Below are 19,338 nucleotides of genomic sequence, written 5' to 3'. Positions count from 1 at the left end.
GTTAGAAGAACTGTGATTTCTTTTTACCAAGTACAGCTGTGCCAGTGGCTGATAGATACAACTTTTTCAAAGTCAATGTGGTTTGCTTAATAAAAAATTCTTTGTAATTCTATATCATTTATCTTATGCATTCAATGGTTTACTGTTTTATTCTGCTGCTGTTGTTTTTAAACTCAAACAGTTGCTTGGAAATGATACCACCCAGCAGTTTGATGACTTAAAGGTCAACTTGAGTGATGTCAATATCTTGTCCAGTGACACTCGTACCAGTCTTATTGATTTGAGTAACTCAGGAGTGGATCAGATCGAATTTGATGCTTTCTTAAATGAGGTAATGATTATTCTCTTTTCCCACTAATAAGGTAATTATTGATAGATAACGATTCCTGGATAAAGCGAGAAACCGGTATGTTGCAAGTTGCAAATTCATCTCATCTGGCAATAGCCTTTAAAACATTATCCCATTTTGGCCTTGTCTTGTCTATGGTGACTTGTTCTCAGTGTCTCATTCATCCATGCATTGTTTAAGGAAACTTCCTGGGTTCGCGGGTGTCCTTAGGAAAAAAATTCGTACGCGCGCAAGTTTTAATAAACCTCTAACAAACTATATATCATTATAAAGCTTAATAAATGTAGTTTCCTAAAAAATATATAATTTAGCAATCTTTTCCTTTTTTAAGTGCCAGGAGCCAGTAGAACCTCGAATCGACCGATGGTCATTTCATTGAATTAATCGGTTATCGAACGCCGCGCGAAGAACGAAATTGCTGCACAGAGTTATTCACAAGGCATCAATCAACAAAAAGGTGCCAGGCTTTTTGGAAATTCTGATTGGTTATTTAGATATCCCGGTCTAAAGTTTGAGTAGCAAAAAATATTTGAGGCGTGTTGCGTAAACAGTCGCCACGGGAAAAATATTTTGAAAATCAAAATTCCCTGACACCTTTTTGTTTGTCATTATCCTTCAAATCTTCTGGCCAAATTTCACGACAATCCGTCAAAATTACATACCCTATTAATTCGTTCAAAGTCGACATACTCTGCCAAAATTCAAGTGCGAGTTTTTGCTCGATAAAGGTTTGCAAGAAAAACAAGCCTCCACAGGAGATTATGACACTTCATTACGTGGCGAGCCAATTGAGCAACAGGACCCCATGGCGTCAACAACAATAGCACAGAATTTCGCGGAAAAAGTATCGCGTTGCAGACACGTTTTAGACTCCGCTGTTTTGATCGAGCGAGATGGGGAAAGTGGCGAAAGGAAAACGTAAAAATCAACCAGGAAAACGGGGAAAACCCAAGGCTAACGAAACCGAAAGCGCGTCAGCGGAGAGTTTGAGGAGTTCACTGATATCAGAGATGAAATCTATTGGGTAGGTTGTTCGTTTTGATTGCGTGTAATGTAATTTACGTTTCAAGCGAAAGCGATTATTCATTTCGTATCAAGGGAAATGTATAATGAAAGAAAATTGCATTTTTACTGTTATTTATGTACGATGGTGATTTCTTCGTAAGAAATCTTCAAGATAGCGTGGAGCGGAGCAAAAAGCGAGAGAAAGGGCCACGCAGAACGCGCTATCTCCAGTATTACAAGTGGGCAGGAGCTTATGACGGGCTCATGGGCTTCTTGTGAGTTCTATTTCATCGGTCTAATTCTTGCTGATTTGATTCCAATGTTTCATTACAAACGCGCAGTAAAACTTTATTTGGTTTTATCTCGCTGCAGAAGAAAGAAATCGGCCCAGATAATTCAGAATATGCATTTCCGGAGGTTGTGCTCAATTTTATTAGAAAAGTCGTTCCTGGAGATGTCAAGGGGGAGATCAGAGAGGTTTGTCTAACACGACAACCCAAAATTTCCTTATCTTTATTCTGGTCTTTTTATCAAATAAAATAGATCTTGATGTTGGAGTTATGCTGGTATCAAAATAATACACTTTCCTGTATTTTTTTTTTATATTTTTACAGGACGCTTGCAAAGTTCCCCTGCAGGACTTTTGCACGGCAATCGACCTCTGTGTACTTGATCCAATAACAGTGGATAAATTTGAAGGCTGCTGCTCCATTTCTTCGTGATCACCTTCGACAGAACCTTCAACGTCGACTAGAGTTTCTTGGTCGAACCAAGAGCCTTTGTCGCTCTCTGAAAGATCACGTTTTCGATCTTTGCTGAAACGTATCTTTCCCTTCCCTGGCCTCTTCCGAGATTTTATCCACAGGCTCTTTTCGTTGTTTGATGACTTTTCCATGTGGGAAACGCGAAGAATATAAAATTCGAAGTGAGAAATTTTCTGCAGGCGAGATGTAAACAAAATATGCTTATTTCTGAAATAAGAGCTCCCAGATGAAGCGTTTTGCCGCGAAAATTCCTCTGGGGCGTCTCGCACCAAGAAGATTATGACACCTTTTTTATTTATTTACTTCTACATGGAAATACGTTTTCCTAAATATCTCGGGCCTTTTTTAAATATTTTTCAATTTTTTTTTCAGCAAATGTTAGATGAAATCCCCTAATTCTATTTGGTCGAAAAAAATGTTTTTTCACTTTTTCACCCTATCGAACCCAGGAAGTACCCTTAAAGTAATATTATCGATCAGTAGGATAGTGCAAGTTCAAAACCAGAATGACACAACCTTATTTATGATTGGTCATGATAAGATGTTTGACTAATGTTTTTTAGTATGTAATTTATTTCTGTATTCTGTAATGTTTCTTTTAATGCTTTTAGACAAGGAAAGGCATAACAGCAGTTGACCTCCTGGCATTTGCAAATAACATCAGTGATCTTGCTAATCAGTTCCAAACGTTTGGTAATAACAATTCAGCAGCTCAAACCAAAGCTTATGTAAGTACTACTGAAGGTTGAATTCTTTATGTCCCTTTAATTAATAATGCTTTGAGTTTTTCAAAGCAATGATTAGGAAACAATACACAGTCAGTGAACACTACTTTATGCATGTTAGTCTTCCACGACATGATGATGGGGATGCTATAGTAATAGAATTTAACATTTCAAGTGTTAACCAAGTGTTGTTTTACTAGTTGCCATTGAATTTTTTTCTGTACAACTGGTAACTCCATCATGGCTGACATGCACAGTGATTTTTAACTGTATCGATGAATGTTCAAGAACGTCTACAGCTTAATGTAAGCTTTTATTGTTGGAGAAAAAATGTTTGTAGCCTGGGCAGTCATTGCGAGTTCTGTTGAACTAAGTCATTGCAACACGTACATACTTTGCATCATGTTTCACCTGCAGGAACTTGGAAACAAATCAGAACAGACTGCTCAAGGACTGCGCAATCTACATACCAGCACTGTTACGGTCATGGAGAATTTATCGGTATGTCTCCTAAGTATGATTAGTAGTGCCGTGTATATGTTTGTCCACCTGAAAAATTATTGAAAGCCTTGAATTGAAGAAATTGAAATTTACAAATTCTTCATTGACCTCTACTTAGAGACATAGACAACCTGCATGAAAACAGTTGATACTTCAGTGGTTATGTGGATTTTCTTTTGATGACCATAATCTCTATTTTTAAAAATTTGATTAAAGTAAGATAAATAATCACATTCCAAGGGACCTCAAGGAAACCTTGTAGTTGTTGGTGCTTATACAGTATGCACTGGGCTCTCAATAATATTACAACAGAATCGCAGTCAAGTCAACCAGAAGTTGTTGTAAAATTGTCAGTAGTTTTCAAAGACAATATTATTTGAAATCCTTGCACTTAAAATTACTCCAAAAATCGCACCTAAAATTGAATTTAAAATCACTTCAATCAGTAAATACCCCTCAAGTGAATTTTACTTTGCACGGATATGAAGCATTTGTAGCGATAGATCAATAAGGTTTACATAATACAACATTACTTTATATTAATTAATCTGGGTATATTTTAAATGAATTAAGGAACTAAAACAAAAGAATTGTCCAAATTCTTATAAGAATTCAATGAATATGATATCTCTAAGGCAGAATGTTGATGGGTGATCATATTATAAGCTAATTATTGTTTTTTCATTGTTTTTTGTTTGTTTGTTTTCTTTTGTGAAGAATGATTTGGATAAAAATGTGAACGATCTGCGACAAATTGGATCAGGCTTGAAGGTAAAGAATGATTTTTGTATGTATTACAGTAGGTGGATTTCCATTGTTGTGTGATTAATTTCACATGCATTAACGGGCATGAATATTAAATAGAGAAAACATGTGGACAGCTTTTGTCTGCAGAAAAAGTTGAACCAGAGGCAAGCCATCAAATAGATACATTTTCTCTATTTTGTTTATGCATGCATGTAAAGTCGCGGCCATTTATGTCCATAAAATTACACGACGGTAGAATCCACCTTAAAGGCAGTGTAAAGTAAGGTCACGATTTTAAATTAATTTAGTTTTTTCTGTAACCTTAGTCCTTACGTGTTTTTATTTTCCAAGTGATGCATACTGAGTGCAGTGAGGTCTTTATTGTATTCACAACTGAAAGCCAACTTGAGTATTTCCCAATATTTCTATTCTTGATGCATTGTAAAAATTAATTACGAAAACATCATACAGTGGACTCCTGATAACTCGAACCCTCGCTAACTTGAACCTCGCATTAACTCGAGCCAAAATCAATTTCCCCTGTATTTCTGTCATATGTTTACTGCAATTTTACCCTCACTAACTTGAACCTCCTGCTAACTCGAAGCAATTTTCATTTCCCTTCAGGTCATTTTCTATACAATTTCACCCTCGAAAACTCAAACCATCTTTGTCAAAACTTGACAGGTCAAAATAATGTTTCAAATCCAACATTAGTTAAAGTATTAACTGACTATTTCTTGAAAAAAGTAAATTGAATAGAGCTCTGTAGCAGTAGCCCGGAGTTGTTCTTTTCGAAACATGCAAAGTTTGCAGTAGCCTGTGAACAGGTTCCCACACTGGGGCATAGGCAAAGAGAACGGAGAGCAAAGCGAGCGGAACGGAAGTGCGTCCCTTCCCTTCTAGCTCCAGACCGAGCTCGACTTTTCTCTTTTTGGAAAATTTGTACGATCTTGTTTAATATATTACAATCTGAAGACTCCTACGGAGACTTAGAATCGATAATCTCAAAAGTTAGAAAATACTCTAAGTAGCTATCACCCTTGTCTCGCCTATACTACCTAATTCACTTTGCCTTATTTATTCACCTTTCACAACATAATGCGTTGCCAACTTGAATTAATTACATAGTTGTTTCTGTAGATCTGTTTTCGTATTTACCCACCTATTTACTTATCTGTAGTTTTTACTGTGTGTATTTTCCTCTTCTTTTACTGATTATCCTGGCCCACCTCGATTAGCACTGCTATCTGCGGAGCCAGGGGATTAAGGATTTATTGGCAAATAATAAAATATTGTTGTTGTTGTTGTTTTCTTTGCCCTCTACCCCACTTGGGAGGCACTTCACAGGCCAAGTTTGCAGTACCTAGTCTTCTTCTGCTGCTTTGCTTAGTTTTGTTTCACATTACGTTACATTCCAATGTATAGTAAGAAGTATTGAGCATTCCATTTCCTTTGGCTTCTCTATAATTAAATTTTATTATTAAATATATATATACATTACATGAATAGAAATACACAGTAAACACCATCTTTTTCCTTATTTCCCCCGATAACTTGAACCTTTTTCAATTTCCGTTGACGGTTCGAGTTATCAGGAGTCGGCTGTAAGTTATTATTAGGCCCAGATCTGACACCTCAACTTTCACACACTGTATCAAGTGGCACTCAGTTGTTTGGTCATGGTATCCATGGCAGCATCTAAATCAGTTCTTTTTTAACAAATTTCAATTTGGCAAAGGCAAAATGTCAGGGTGTGTTAGCTCTTGCCACACAATAAAAACAACAAATCTGTCCAGTAATGTCCTAAACTGAGCTTTGGTGACTTTTGAAAACATGTTTTGCATAGTTCAAGACTGCTTTTACCAGATTGTTGGGCTCTCATCAACCCATCTAACCTTACATGAACATGCATCAGTTTTTGACATTGATGTCTGCACATAATAAAGTGTAAGCATGGCCTTGCGGTGTTAGAACAATGCTTAATATTTTATTATGCCAATTAAATACTGAGAACCAGGCCCCATCTGTTCAAAGAGCGGATTACTTTATCCAGCAGATAAAATGTATTGGTTGGAGAACATTTTATCTGCTGGATAGAGTTGTCCACCCTTTGAGCAACCAGGGCTAGTAGTATAGGGAAGATCAAGTCATTCTCTTTTATGTAATCCTATGAATTATATCCAAGTAATGATAGGTATAGGCTTACAAGCTGATCCCATACTTTGAATCAAACTACTGGTATTAACACTTTAAACCCCAAGATCATTGTGAAAATTCTCCTAACTGGTCTCCATGTATTTCTCATGGTACTGTTTTGAGAAGTTGTACTATTCAATTCATCCTTGGGTGCTCATATCTATTATTCCCATGTTCTGTATTCTTGATCATGTAATATGACAAGGTGAAGTTACATACTGATCGCACTTAAACAGTAAGTTCCACTATAAAAGGGCAAACCACTCCTTCCTTGTTCAGTTGTGGCATGTTGTTGACTCAAGGGTCCTCTGACTCCTCTGCTTTATAATTTCATTGCGTTCAACGTAGGAAGAATGCACATCTAATATGGATTGGAGGCAAGATTGTATGGGACAACTTTGATTGCCGGAATGAATGAATGGATGGATCTTGGGACACCTATCTGGCATCGTATCCCCCACAGATTTTTTTTTGCAGGGGCGGATGACATTACAAAGGAGAGGGGGCCTGGGATTGAGATAACTGAACACACTCCCTAATGGGCAATTCCAGAAAATATCCATACCCAACAACAGACGGATTCCATGTTTTAACCCCCCTTGTCTTCGGAAATTCCAAAATGCGTTACCCCCCCATGCCCTCAGAATTCCATAATCGTGAACCCCCCCTCCCCTTCAGAATTTCCGGTTTTTCTGGGAAGTACATTTTCGACTTTAGCAACGCCTATATGAACGAATGAACATGAATTTATGCCTCCTCGGGGCTGTGATCTAGCGGCGCTAGGCGAAAAACTTTACTCTTCAGCGACAAGAAAAACCTACCGCTAGTGGCCAGGCTGTGAAAACTTCTTTTAAGTCCGAATTTGGCTATAATAATAAACACCATTTACGGCAGTTTTACTCCTCTTTGTTTTCTTGTGCTGTTTTGACGTTTACAAAGTAGAATAGCTCGAATTCAGACAGTTAAAATCTTTCAGCGGTCAAACCTGGGTCAAACTGTCGAGTCTTGTTGCGTTCTTTTATACGTCATGTAGTGTGCACGAAAAGTGTTCTCAACCTATATGCCTCGTGGTGTAAATGAAATGTATCATAATCTATCGATGCTTGTCTTCTGCTTCCGCGTCATACGCTCGTGGATAATTTTATTTACGAACTACAAAAGTCCACTACAATAGCGTTTTCAAGGAACTCACTCTACACTTTCTACTCCAGAAATCCCACCTGTGGAATTCACCAGTGCCTTCGGATATCCAATCATAAATACCCCCCCATGCCCTCTGAATTCCATAATCGTGAACCCCCCTCCCCTTCGGAAATCCTAAAAGCCGTCCGTGGTATGGTATGGATATTTTCTGGAATCGCCCAATCTTTGATCATTACTAGTAACATCACCACAGTAATATAAGACATTGGTTTCTGAAAACTGAGCCAATTAATTTTTATCAGTAAGGGTGATAGAAAAAGATGCATGTTGTTTCTCAGTTGTTTGCACTCTAATGGTTGATTGACAACTGAAGATGAGATTGGCCAGGCCCCTTTTATACCGGAATTTCTTGTTTGAAGGGTATAAGGGACATTTTTTAGCTATCTCTGGACATTGATTTGTCATAGCAAGATTGTTCTCTTTTATTATTTTTTAGACTCTCGCAAACGATACACTCAAAAAAGCTGAAGAAGCAGAGAACTATCTTCACACCCAATCATCTGACAACATCAACAAAGTGAGTATCTTGACCCAACTGTGGCTTAGTGGCCACTGATATTTGTCTCTTTTTCATAAGCTTAGAGTTCTTGCAAAGCCGTGTAAAAATATTTGTAAATGTTGCATGTTTGAGTGCTTTGTTTGAGGCAGGTGTCAACCTTCCTCCTCTAAAACTAGATGCAATAAATACAAGCTTTTTTTAGTTTTGGTGTTTTGAGTTTTATTGGGTGAATAATCTTAGAAATGTACAATGAGAACAATAGTGCAATGATAGAGATGCATCTCACTCACAAATTGTACTTGGGTGTCCAGTTCATAGCCTGGAGCACTTGACCAAGGTAACAATAGTTCAATGTGTCTAAAGGCAAGGGCCAATGTTGTTGAAGATTTTACAGTTAATAATATTGTAACTAACTCACAATCTGAGCAGTGTAAAACTTAAAACGGTAAGAGTTTTATTGAATGACCCCAGGTCCACACCAAAACATTTATTGTGTAGTTGTCACAACTCTTTGCAAATGTAAGGTTATTTCTAACCCTTTAACCCTTAATATCAAACAACAAATTCTCCTATCTTGTCCCCATACTTTTCTTATCAAAGTACTGGGGAGAAGTCATTAAAAATATCAAGAAAATTCACCTTGGGTGATCATATCCTTAATTCTCGTAACCTCAGGGGTTGAGTAAACATTGATATTACAATGCAAAATTTGATGCTGATCCGTGTTAGGGCGTAAAGGGTTAAAACATTTTCATTTTGTTTGGTTTTCGTGTTTCAGATTGTCACGAACTTCACTGATCGTGTGCTAGGCTGGGGTTTTCAATTCACCGACCATGTCAAGGATTTGGTAAGTTATGATGGTAACAACCAGAGAGATGTTTTAAAGCTAGACAAACAAACTTGGTTTTAATCCAAAAAAGTGGACTTTCCTCTCCTAGTTCAGACCTTGCCCCTAAATTTTTCCCACCCTACTGACACCAGGTGGAAAAAAATATTTACCCTAAAAAAAATTATGTAACCCAAAATTGACATGAATACCACAGAACCAAATTTTACACGCATCTGTTGGTACTGAATTCCTATCACAAGCCCTGGGGGCTATATATCCCATGTTAGTTTTTAACCTAAGCCTGGACAATCTTAAATGGATCCATTAATCACTAAGAAACTTCAAAGCACAGACCTTTACTATGTGTGTTTTTCGGTGTAAAGGCAAGCACTCTGGAAGTCATCCCTAAATAGATAATTATATATATTTTCATTTTTGGTTTTAACTGATTCTTGTTGTATTGCATTCTACAGCTAAATAATCAATTGGCAAAGTGCCAACCCATTGCGAATATCTATGATGCAACCATTATGGTCGTCTGCCAAAAAGCTCTCTATCCTTTCGTAAGTAAATAAATATTTGCTAGTAGAGTTACCTGTTACCTGTTACCTGTTAAGCATCCCCACATAGTACTTTAGTTAGTACTTGTGCTGTGTGATATAAAAATGTTCCAAAGTTCACTGAGCATTTTCGTAACTTAAAATGTTTTGTCATGCAAAAAGCAAACTTTTTTTTTTAATTCATAGAATGGCTTCTGGTTCTCCATTGGCTACTGTCTGTTCTTCTTCATCCCTGCGATAATCTTCTGCGTCAAACTGGCCAAGCATTATCGCCGCATGGATTATGAGAGTGACTTCGATCAGGGAATGGATGCGTAAGTTTTTTTAATTTTTCACCATTATCATTTCCAGTAGGCCTAGGAGCACTCCATAGAATGTAATAATTTAAGAAGGTGCCCCCCTCATTATGAAACGTTAGTTTCAGCCTTGACGTTTGCCAGCTATTGGAGAATCTTTACTGACATCTTTGTTTACATGTTGCCAGCCTGATTAGCAACAACATGCTTTGAACAAATGGACACTGTAAACTAAAAGGCCAGTTATTTAACGGCTTTAGACAAAAATTATCAGTGGGCCTCCAAATCTGTTTATAAGTGGTTTATTTTAAGTACTAACTAGATAAATAGTCTGGGATGAAAGCCTTCTGGTTACCGTCGGCAGTAGACAATGTTTAGATATGATTGTTGGCAACATTGAAAATGGCTTAGAACATGGTTTTGTTAAACACTGTTTAAAGTGTCTTTTAATAACGGACCCAAAGAGTTATGTCACCCTTGGTAATCAGGGTGGATATCAGTGTGATAATGCTGATTTAGTGAATGTTCTTGGAGAAATTAGCTTGCAAAAACTGTGAAATTTGATAAGAATGTATGGTTGGGTCGGAACTTATACATTCTTTGTAAAATCTTGATATTCTCAACAGTCATTTAGGATATCCTGCTCAAATTTTTTATAGTACAAAGTGTTCCCAGCCCTTTTAATTTATAGAGTGCATTTCTTTGTAGTTAGTTTTGTCATTTATGCTAATGAGGCTGAACATGTAGATGAAGATCTCCCCATAAATCCTGGAGTGACTGTACCTGCAATTATACTAAAATGTATTTGATTGTCTTTGTAGTGAGATGTATGAGATGGGTCCATCGGTTCCACCTGCCTAGTAAGTACTTGTTCATGATAAATTGTTGAATCCTTTAATCACCTCTCCCCCTATTCTCCAATCCGCTTCATCCCAAGGTAATTTCCTATCAGCATTGTCATTCACCACTTCTCTTACTGGAGAATTGAGTTGCACTCCTGCCATCTCTTAAGCTGTTCATTCCCCTGTGGTAACTGTGCACTTTTTCAGTTGTCAATTAAATCATCAAGTAAAGTAAAATCAGTAAAGATCACATGCAGGCTTTCCATCCTCCTCAGATGCCAGTAATTCGTGTGTGACTGACATTGTAATTCTCTCAAGTAGTATCATAAGAAACATATAGAGGGCAGTAAGGAGAATTTACATGTTGAAACTTGAGATTAAGTAAAGTAAAGAACTTGCATGCAAACAAATTTGTATATCATATATTTCCATGACGAGATCATCAAATGCCCTTTACAGTATGGGGACACTCCAGATCAAATTGGAATTTACAAATGTTGGTCTTTGAGGAGAGGGAAAAACCGGACTAGCCGGAGAAAAACCTTTCGTAGCAAGGACGAGAACCAACAACAAACTCAACCCACATATGACACCAAGTTCGGGAATCAAACCCAGGCCACACTTGTGTGAGGAGATTGCTCTCATCACTGCGCCATCCCTGCTCCACCTTTGGGTGGTTTCTCTAAAAAAAATATTATTATCATTCAATGTTCTTATTTTGTGAGGCAAATGCATTGTAACTGCTACTAGCTTGGCTGAGTCGCATTTTTTTTCAGTTTCATGCTCAGATTTCATTCTGAGGAATTTAGAGTGCTAAGCTAGAGTCGTTATAATTCCTATGAATGTGTGTTGCATCAGTTTTTTCTGCCTTGTTTCCTACAGTGACACAGAGAAGAAGCACTGGGCCAATCCAAAGTGAGTACAAACATTGGATCAAATCTGACAAGTGAGCCTTCAGAACTCACATTTTGAAGAATATTTGAAAGTCAGAAAGGAGAAGTGATATTTTTGAATTTAGAGTGAAAGGGTTCAGTACCCAAAGGGGGTAGGGTGGTGGTGTGTGTGTGTGTGTGTGTGTGTGTGTGTGGGGGGGGGGGGGGGGGGAGGTTGGGGTGAGGGTATGGGGGTCTTGAAAGCTTCCAAGATTTGTCTCATCCAAAAGGTACACTGTACTGTTTAGAGCTGTCAATACCTGACAGAGTTACAAATAGAGACTACGGTGTTTTAAACTGTCTGATAAAGTACACATTTCAACACTCTTCAAACCTAAACTGCCGAAGGAAAAACCCAACCCTTTGCATTTATTGATAGCCCATTTTACAGTTGTGTGCTAAGTGACCTGGTCTTGGATTCTAAGCGAGGCTGGGGGCGACCTTGTTTTGATACAGACCTCACTGCTTTTCATATGTAGATCAAACTGTTCTTATGCTACCCATAAATCAGCCATTACAGACCACATCTGCCAGAACAATCATATTATGAATTGGTAAGCAAGTGAAATAGTTGAGCAGGAAAGCGACAAGTTAAAGCGATGGATTAAAGAAAGCATATGTATTAGATCGAACACTCCTACTATGAACAGGGACGAGGGAGCCTATCAGCTTTCTCCCATATGGACACAAGTGATCTCCACCCCCAAACCAGGGGGGGGGGGGGGGGGGGCGTCTACAGAGTGACTTTGCGCATTTATCGCAATAATTAACACCTTCAGAAGCCTATTTAAGGCTTCTGACACTTTTCATGCTTTTCAAGTTTTGATAAAGGTGGCTGACAGTCATCGAAACTGTCAGCATTAATAAGACGTTAATGTAAGACTGGCTATGTTGTAAGAACATTTAAATCGACTGTTCTTATGCTAACTATTTGCATTTACATATGAAAAGCAGTGAGGTCTGTATCAAAACAAGGTCAACCCCAGCCTCGCTTCCAATTCAAGACCAGGTCACCAAGCACACAACTGTAAAACGGCCTATTAAGGATGGTTTGCATGTTAGATGCAAGCAAAAGCGAAACAAGTTTTAGATGAATTTTTTTTTGTGATACGCGCAAGGCAAAGGTATGATCACTCACGTGCAGTTATGCATGGCATGGCAAATGTCTTATTTGATTGCCGTTGTTACTGTGCTTGTGCTTTCACTTTTGGTCTCATGATCCTAGCCTGCGTGACAGGCGTTAGAAAGGGGAGGTGAGTAGGGGAATCGGTTGCGTGCGGAGGGAGTGAGGAAGAGGGGAATTTAGGAAGCTTCCTTTCCGCTCCCCTCACGCGTCGCGCGGCCGATTCCCTCTCTCCCTTCCCCTTTCTAGCGCCTGTTAGGGAGGCTATCATAATCCCAGTTTACATGCGTACCACAACAACACAAGCTGAAGAACGTGCACAAAGTAAAAGGAGAGATTTTCTTTTCTTTCGTTTGTATGCTTGCATTTATGCTCGCATTGCATCATTCTTGTGCTTGTGCGCATGCTTATGTTGATGGTTGTGTTTATGCCTGTGCTTTTTTGCTTCCATCAAACGTGTAAACCAGCCTAACTTATCAGTCTTCTCTATCCTATCCGCAGTATAAAGTTAAATTAATTTTAATGGGATTTGAGCGTGGTTAATCACCCGCGCTAATTAAACAAACATAAAAGGGGTCATCTTTATAATGCAAAACTGATTCTTTTTGACTTTATAACATATAACAGGTATGAACTAACATTCACGAGGCTGAAAGATTCTAAACCAGCGTAAAATTGAAACTGTTAACTGTTCATTTCTAAAGCTAACCAAAAGTCTATGTGCATGTCGTACTTGCTGTGTGTTTAGTTATTCCAGTTCAACAAAACACAGATGTTGTTCTGTAGAATGTAACGCGCAAAGGTGTGATTGCACTCGGTGAAAATGTTTAGGGGGCGTATGAATGTTATTTTTATTCAGGTAACTGCTAACACACATGCACAAGCACAAAGACTTTCATGAGTCATGCATGAAATCAGTTAAAAACTAAAAAAAAATGATGACATTTTTTATATACAGCTGTTTCGACAGTATTTCCCAGGATACCTCTCGGCATTGTCGTGTACGCTTTTACGCTTTTCTTGGTTTTGTTTTTGTTTTGCACAACCTTTGTCGAAACAGCTGTACAAGGAGGTACACTGGAATTTCATTCATTTGCATGGTCGCTCTTTAAGATTTTACTCACAAGACAAGGCTAAACAGTTAGAACCACCTTGTACAGCATAATAAATAGCACCACAAGAAAGTACTGCTCGGTAGCTTTCACTTGAATGGTCAACTTTAGAATTTTTATCCACAGATTAAAAAGTTACAAACACCTTGTACAGCATAATAAACAGCACCGCAGCAAAGTACTGCTCAGTAGCATTCATTTAAATGGTCACACTTCAGGATTTTATCCACAGACTCAAAAGTTAGAGCAACCTTGTACAGCATAATAAACAGCTCACCACAACAAAGTACCGCTCAGTAGCTTTCATCAGGTTTGTTCACAGACTCGAATTGTGGGCGGTAATTTAGGACTTTGCCAACAGGCACGAATGTTAGAACTGCATTATGTGACGGTTTTCTTATGGAGAGAAAGGGTCATACATATTGAAGCTCTTTACAGCAGTGTTGTACAGATTAGTTGGTAATCTTCGTGTGCTGCTTTTTCTGCCAGAAATTCCGTGTATCCCCAGGCGCCTCCTGCCAGACGCTAACACGGGTAAAATCTAAACTCCTAAGCTGTTTGTTTTTATCGTTAAAGGACGTTTAGTCACGCTAATTTTAGCGGTTCTGGTTTTTATTCCTTAACTAAGACTAAAACTATAAACTTGAAAGTATAAATATTAAATTCGTTCTATAATGAAATGCAGGCCCCATAACACCCGAACTGTTTTCATTTCTAAGCTTTCTAAGTTCTTTGAAGACGATTTCAGGCAAATTAACCCGAACCCAAGTGACTGTGATGTTTGAATCTTGTCCCTGAATGTTGGCCATGTATATTCGGTTATTATACGAGGACTTGTTGTCCGTGAGGAAATGAGAAGGTGTACAATCGTTTACGGCTTCATGATATCTCTTTTGTGTCCTACCTTTGGTCTTAATCGTTATTATTTTCGCTGAGTTTTTATGTCAAGGAAATGGCTGTGACGGTGCGACTTATATTACAAAGACGCCTGTAGCAGCGTTACACTTGAAAAAAATTGACGGCTTCATATGCATATCTTGAAAAAATCGCCAATTAAAGTGTACATGCCGAGGCAAAATTGCCTTAGGTGGCGTGCCGTAGTTTACCAGAATTACTTGAAAATCGATGTTTGTTTTCACCAAATTATCACACAGCGTGACATATCGCCTACGATAGAGTTGCATACCGTGACAAAAGTACCACTAATGGCGTAATCTAGCGTGACAGAATCGCTAAAGATAGCGTGACCGAGCTCCTTTATTCTGCATAAATGAAGGTCCTGGTGAAAGGTGGGCGTAAGTCAAGACTTGGCCTCGAAATTCGATTGCACCAAATCAGCTGTGTTTCGGGACACAGATTGGATATTATGTTTGAGGCAGTAATCAAACCAAACCAAGCATCGTCTCATCTTTTGTTTGAATTGATAATGAGTTAATTGTTAAAATTTGAACAAACAATAAGCAAGGAACCGCACAACGAAAATGCTGCAGGTATACGCAGGATCTGTAAAAGATCTAATCAGCCAAAATATAAATGACTCAAATTTCTGCAAGGCTGGACTGCGTAGAAAACTTAACTTTACTTCTAGAAATAAATGCAGAATTTTGCTTGTTACATGAAAACCAATCTGCATGCAGTAGTAGAGCTGATCTGAAGCTATTCGGGTTTTCTAGGCCAAATCATTCACTTACATCCTCTTCCACACAGGCCTTCAAACATCTGTTGTAAAATAATACCTAATGCTTGTTGTTGTAGGCTTCTGAGCTCTGGTGGAGTGAGAAAAACGTTCAACAAATAATATGATGAACTAAGCATTTTTAAAAAGTAAACATCCGTGTAAATACGTGAACCCTTTCAACACTAAAATTCTTAAACGTCTTATGTCTCCTCCAAATGAACTGTTAGCAGTTTCTAAAAGATTAAATTAAGTTATCAAAATGAAACATTCAATGATTCTTTAACACATTTTCCCAACAAATACTAAGTGTATAGAGACCAAAAAGTAGGTTTTTTGGTTAACACATGTTACACTATTCCTAAACAGATTTCTTTAAAATAATTCTTTATTAACTTCAAAATAACGATCTTACAAAAAAGAGAAAAGAGACTGCAAATTTTGCAATTAATCTAAAATCCCCAAAATGTGAACATTTCTAAAGAAATTTAAACAAGGCACTAAAATATGAGGTCTCCATAAAAATCTAAAAGTTTAACTATTCAAGAACGACGAATCGCTTCCATATTGTGGTGTAGTGTAGCAGTGCGTTTGGACTGGTTAGGAAAACAATTGTAATTTTGATTATTTAAACGGCAAAACATGTTTCGGATGAAGCCTCATCGATCGTCAGTTGTTTAGAATAAAGTAAGTTTGTATGTGACAATTAACAAGCTTACAAAGTGTGATGAAATCTAGTAAAAATTATTGTTGACGGCCAAAAAAAATAAGAAATTTGTGAAAAGAATACAAAAGAAATATTGGCAATGAACATATGAACGTTAGTACGACAAAGATAAATTAAGGTCTTTCACTTACATATTCAACGAGGGCTGAATTCAAACTTGTTTTTTTTTTTTACAATTTTTATTTGCCTTACATGACACAGTTTTGGCAAAACTTGTTTTATTGTAAGCAACTGACGGTGCATGAGGTTTCATCGGAAATATGTTTTGCCGTTTAAAAGGCATCGTGTGGTTTATCAAAATATTATGTTGCCTTGTACTGCTTCGTTACTTTGGTAACGTTTACTGTAATTACTGTATTTTGAAACTCTCGGTGGAGACCTTCACCACGGAAGGTGTAAAGCATGTATTTAATGTCGTGATTTAACCTTTATTTCTTTTCAGTGGCTATCAAAATTATCGATGAATGTGCCAGGAGTGGTTCACCACACAACGAAACAACAGCCATCAAAAAGTGTGGAGGGCGGGGGAAGCAATTATCTTAACGAGTTATTAACCTTACGCGTATTTTGTAGATAGAGGCACTATTAAAGCAGTAATATCTGAGCTTTTTTATTAGTACATACTTGCAGTGTGAGTTAAGGGGTGACGTCAAAGAGATATATATCGACATTTTGGAGTCAAAACTTTGCTGAAATTTATAAAGAACTTTTGTCGTATTGGAAATTAAAAATGCTGCTAGAACACAAAACAAGATGTCAAGAGGTTCTCTCAAAGCATCATAAGATTTTAGCGATTTTTCCTAGATACAAGGAGCTAGTTTGATAAAACTGATCTAGAGTTTTCAAGTCGCAATCCATTTTTGTCCTTGCCATTCGTGGCCAAAGACACCTATTAATAATACCAGAGAACTACTAAAGTAGTTTTAAACAAGACTGGGCCATTATATGGGGTTTCCTCTGATTCCAATATGTCTTGTAGCTATTTAAAGTAATGAGTAACTTAGGTGACTGAGCCCCTTTTTATATAAGTCCTTATTTGTAGTGCTCTTTGAACATTTATTGCTAGTAAATTATGGTTTACATTAAGTCAAAAGATGATGATCCAGTTCAGGGCGCGAAACTGAATTTGGAACGGGGAACAGATCTTCGCTGAAAGAATCTAAGGTTTATCGATCGTGTTAGTAGGTCACGTGAGTAAAAGCGGTATCACTTACCCTTGTTACCTGTGTGATATCAGTGCTTAAAAGTGGAAGCAAAGAAGCTTTTTATTCAAAGATAAGATAAAATCATCCGTTGTTTTATTCAGGGCAGGTTTTCCGTCATCAAATGAATTTTGATTGTCAGAACATTGACCATAGCGCAGTTACAAACCATAATTTGTTATGAGTCGTAAAGTATACTAAGGATATAATGCGTGGGATATTATATTCACATAGAAGTAATAACTACTCGTTACATTAGCTGTGCTGTTGTGTGACTAGTTATGCGTTCTGACCCTTGCAAGGAATGCGTGACACAATCGAAGTGTAACGTTAACAACACCACGGGATCCCCTATTCCCTACGTCACGTCGGGAAGGACCGGAAATCGGGGCAAATCGTTTTAGTATCGTTCTGGGAAAATACAATTTTTTTTAAACCTTGCTATTTCATTTTCAAACCACCTGGAGTATTTTTGGCCGTTTAAATTCAAGCATATAATTTTTCTGGTCTTGGTCGTTGTTTTGTAATGTCCTTTCGAGCCGGAACGCATTATTGGGTATAACGGATATTGCGTGACTTTCAGCTTTGATTTATTCGAGATTACACGCAGGACGTGTTTGCTTTTCAAACTGCCTTATAAATAAGAGCTTCGTAAATTAATAGTTGCACATATGTTTGAATTAGATGTTCGTGACGTGGTCACTATGAAGTAAAACAGAATCATACCGCCTAAACGGAATGTAGTTTGAATCGTGTTAAAACAAATATTATTTAGAGGTTTTCTCTCCGTTGCTGTAAGGTTGCGTGACATCTTTTATTATTATTATTATTATTATTATTATTATTATTATTATTATTATTATTATTATTATTATTATTATTATTATTATTACAAAAACACTTAATCCTGTGAAAAAAACGTGCCTTGAACTCCTCTTTTTTGCCGACTTGACTGACCGTCACGCCTTCCCGTGACTGACTGTCACGCGCGTCACGCAGCTTTTTGTATGGGAGGTTAAAAACTGTGTAAATAGAGAGCTACATAATAATCGTGACACTCGGAGTGTTTAGTTACTGCATTACTTTTGTTCGGAAGTTGCGGTTTCTATACGAGTGTCTTTTTATAAGGTGGGGTAGTTAGGCCAACGCCCAACCCCCAACCTGGAAGGCCAGGGACTCTCTTTCGTCTGGTCAATCCCCTAAAACCTGTCCGGCTCGGTATAACTTTCCAGGAGCTTTAGCACCTGCCAGCATAGCTCTTGGGTTCTCACAGACACACAAGCTCCTAAACTAGAGCGGCCTTAAACTTCAAGGAAGTTCGGAGGGCTTAGTTCCTGGCTTGGCCGAACACAGAGGGAACAGCGAAAGATAGTCACAGTGAAGGGTGTATGTCGATATGCCCAGAAAAGCAGCTCGCTGGCTTATTTAGCCGGATAAAATATTGTAGCTTTTCCGTGGGAATTTTATGTAACTTGTTAGTTTTTTTCTCAGAATTTTTCTGTCGTGTTATTGGTCGCATAGCATATATCTCACAGAAAAATTCTTGAAGGATTAAGGCTACTTTTTAGAAAAAAAAACTTGAGCTATTGAGAAATAAAGCCGTTGGCTTCAACTTCCATTTTGGGTACTTCATGTTTAAGGCATTTTGTGTACCCGGGCTTTATTGCTAAATACTTCAGTGTCATTTTTTTGTTCAGAACTATTATCTGAGGATGTGAGTAGTGCTTTTGTAAAATAAATTAAATCAGTAGTTTGCTGAAGTAAAACTTGCTGTTGTTGTTGTTGTTGTTGTTGATTATGCCTTTTCCTATAATATAGCCTGATGCCTCCCGGTGGAGGCGCGGAGGTGTAGCTTAGAGGTTAGGAGGTCTGTGTTCGAGGCCATGTTGATCTCTTCATTACTGTGTTGTTTTCTTAGACAAGAAACTTTTCTCCACATTGTCCATCTTCTCTCGGGTGTATAAATGGGCAAACCTCGTCCCCATGAAAGATCGTCGCGATATTCAAAATGGCGGAACTACCATTTTGAATATCGCCAAGACCCTTTC

General features: G+C 37.9%; 1 protein-coding gene and 1 long non-coding RNA gene across 4 annotated transcripts in view; both read left to right on the top strand.

Moving 5' to 3' along the window:
• LOC146464541 (prominin-1-A-like) overlaps positions 1–19,056 on the top strand; it is a 48,523-nt gene extending 29,467 nt beyond the window's left edge. For 2 of the 3 annotated variants that reach the window (XM_085129511.1, XM_085129510.1), the window contains exons 15-26: positions 182–331; positions 2,730–2,846; positions 3,261–3,344; positions 4,062–4,115; positions 7,930–8,010; positions 8,771–8,839; positions 9,295–9,384; positions 9,568–9,695; positions 10,499–10,537; positions 11,402–11,434; positions 14,176–14,220; positions 16,531–19,056. In XM_085129511.1, the coding sequence (XP_084985637.1) occupies positions 182–331; positions 2,730–2,846; positions 3,261–3,344; positions 4,062–4,115; positions 7,930–8,010; positions 8,771–8,839; positions 9,295–9,384; positions 9,568–9,695; positions 10,499–10,537; positions 11,402–11,434; positions 14,176–14,215 (885 nt within the window). In that variant the 3' untranslated portion in view covers positions 14,216–14,220; positions 16,531–19,056. The remainder of the gene's footprint in view (positions 1–181; positions 332–2,729; positions 2,847–3,260; positions 3,345–4,061; positions 4,116–7,929; positions 8,011–8,770; positions 8,840–9,294; positions 9,385–9,567; positions 9,696–10,498; positions 10,538–11,401; positions 11,435–14,175; positions 14,221–16,530) is intronic. The other variant, XM_085129512.1, reaches the window with a different exon arrangement.
• LOC146464542 (uncharacterized) lies at positions 350–2,723 on the top strand. Its single transcript, XR_014868448.1, has 2 exons — positions 350–1,373; positions 1,969–2,723. It is a non-coding gene; the product is annotated as an uncharacterized LOC146464542 (long non-coding RNA).
• Positions 19,057–19,338: the final 282 nt, after the last annotated feature.

This window comes from Pavona decussata, unplaced genomic scaffold, assembly GCF_977016875.1.
Source record: "Pavona decussata unplaced genomic scaffold, jaPavDecu1.1 SCAFFOLD_161, whole genome shotgun sequence".
Taxonomy (NCBI): Eukaryota; Metazoa; Cnidaria; class Anthozoa; order Scleractinia; family Agariciidae; genus Pavona; species Pavona decussata.
The sequence above is the reverse complement of the archived record's forward strand: the minus strand, read 5'-3'. Positions and strand labels throughout refer to the sequence as shown.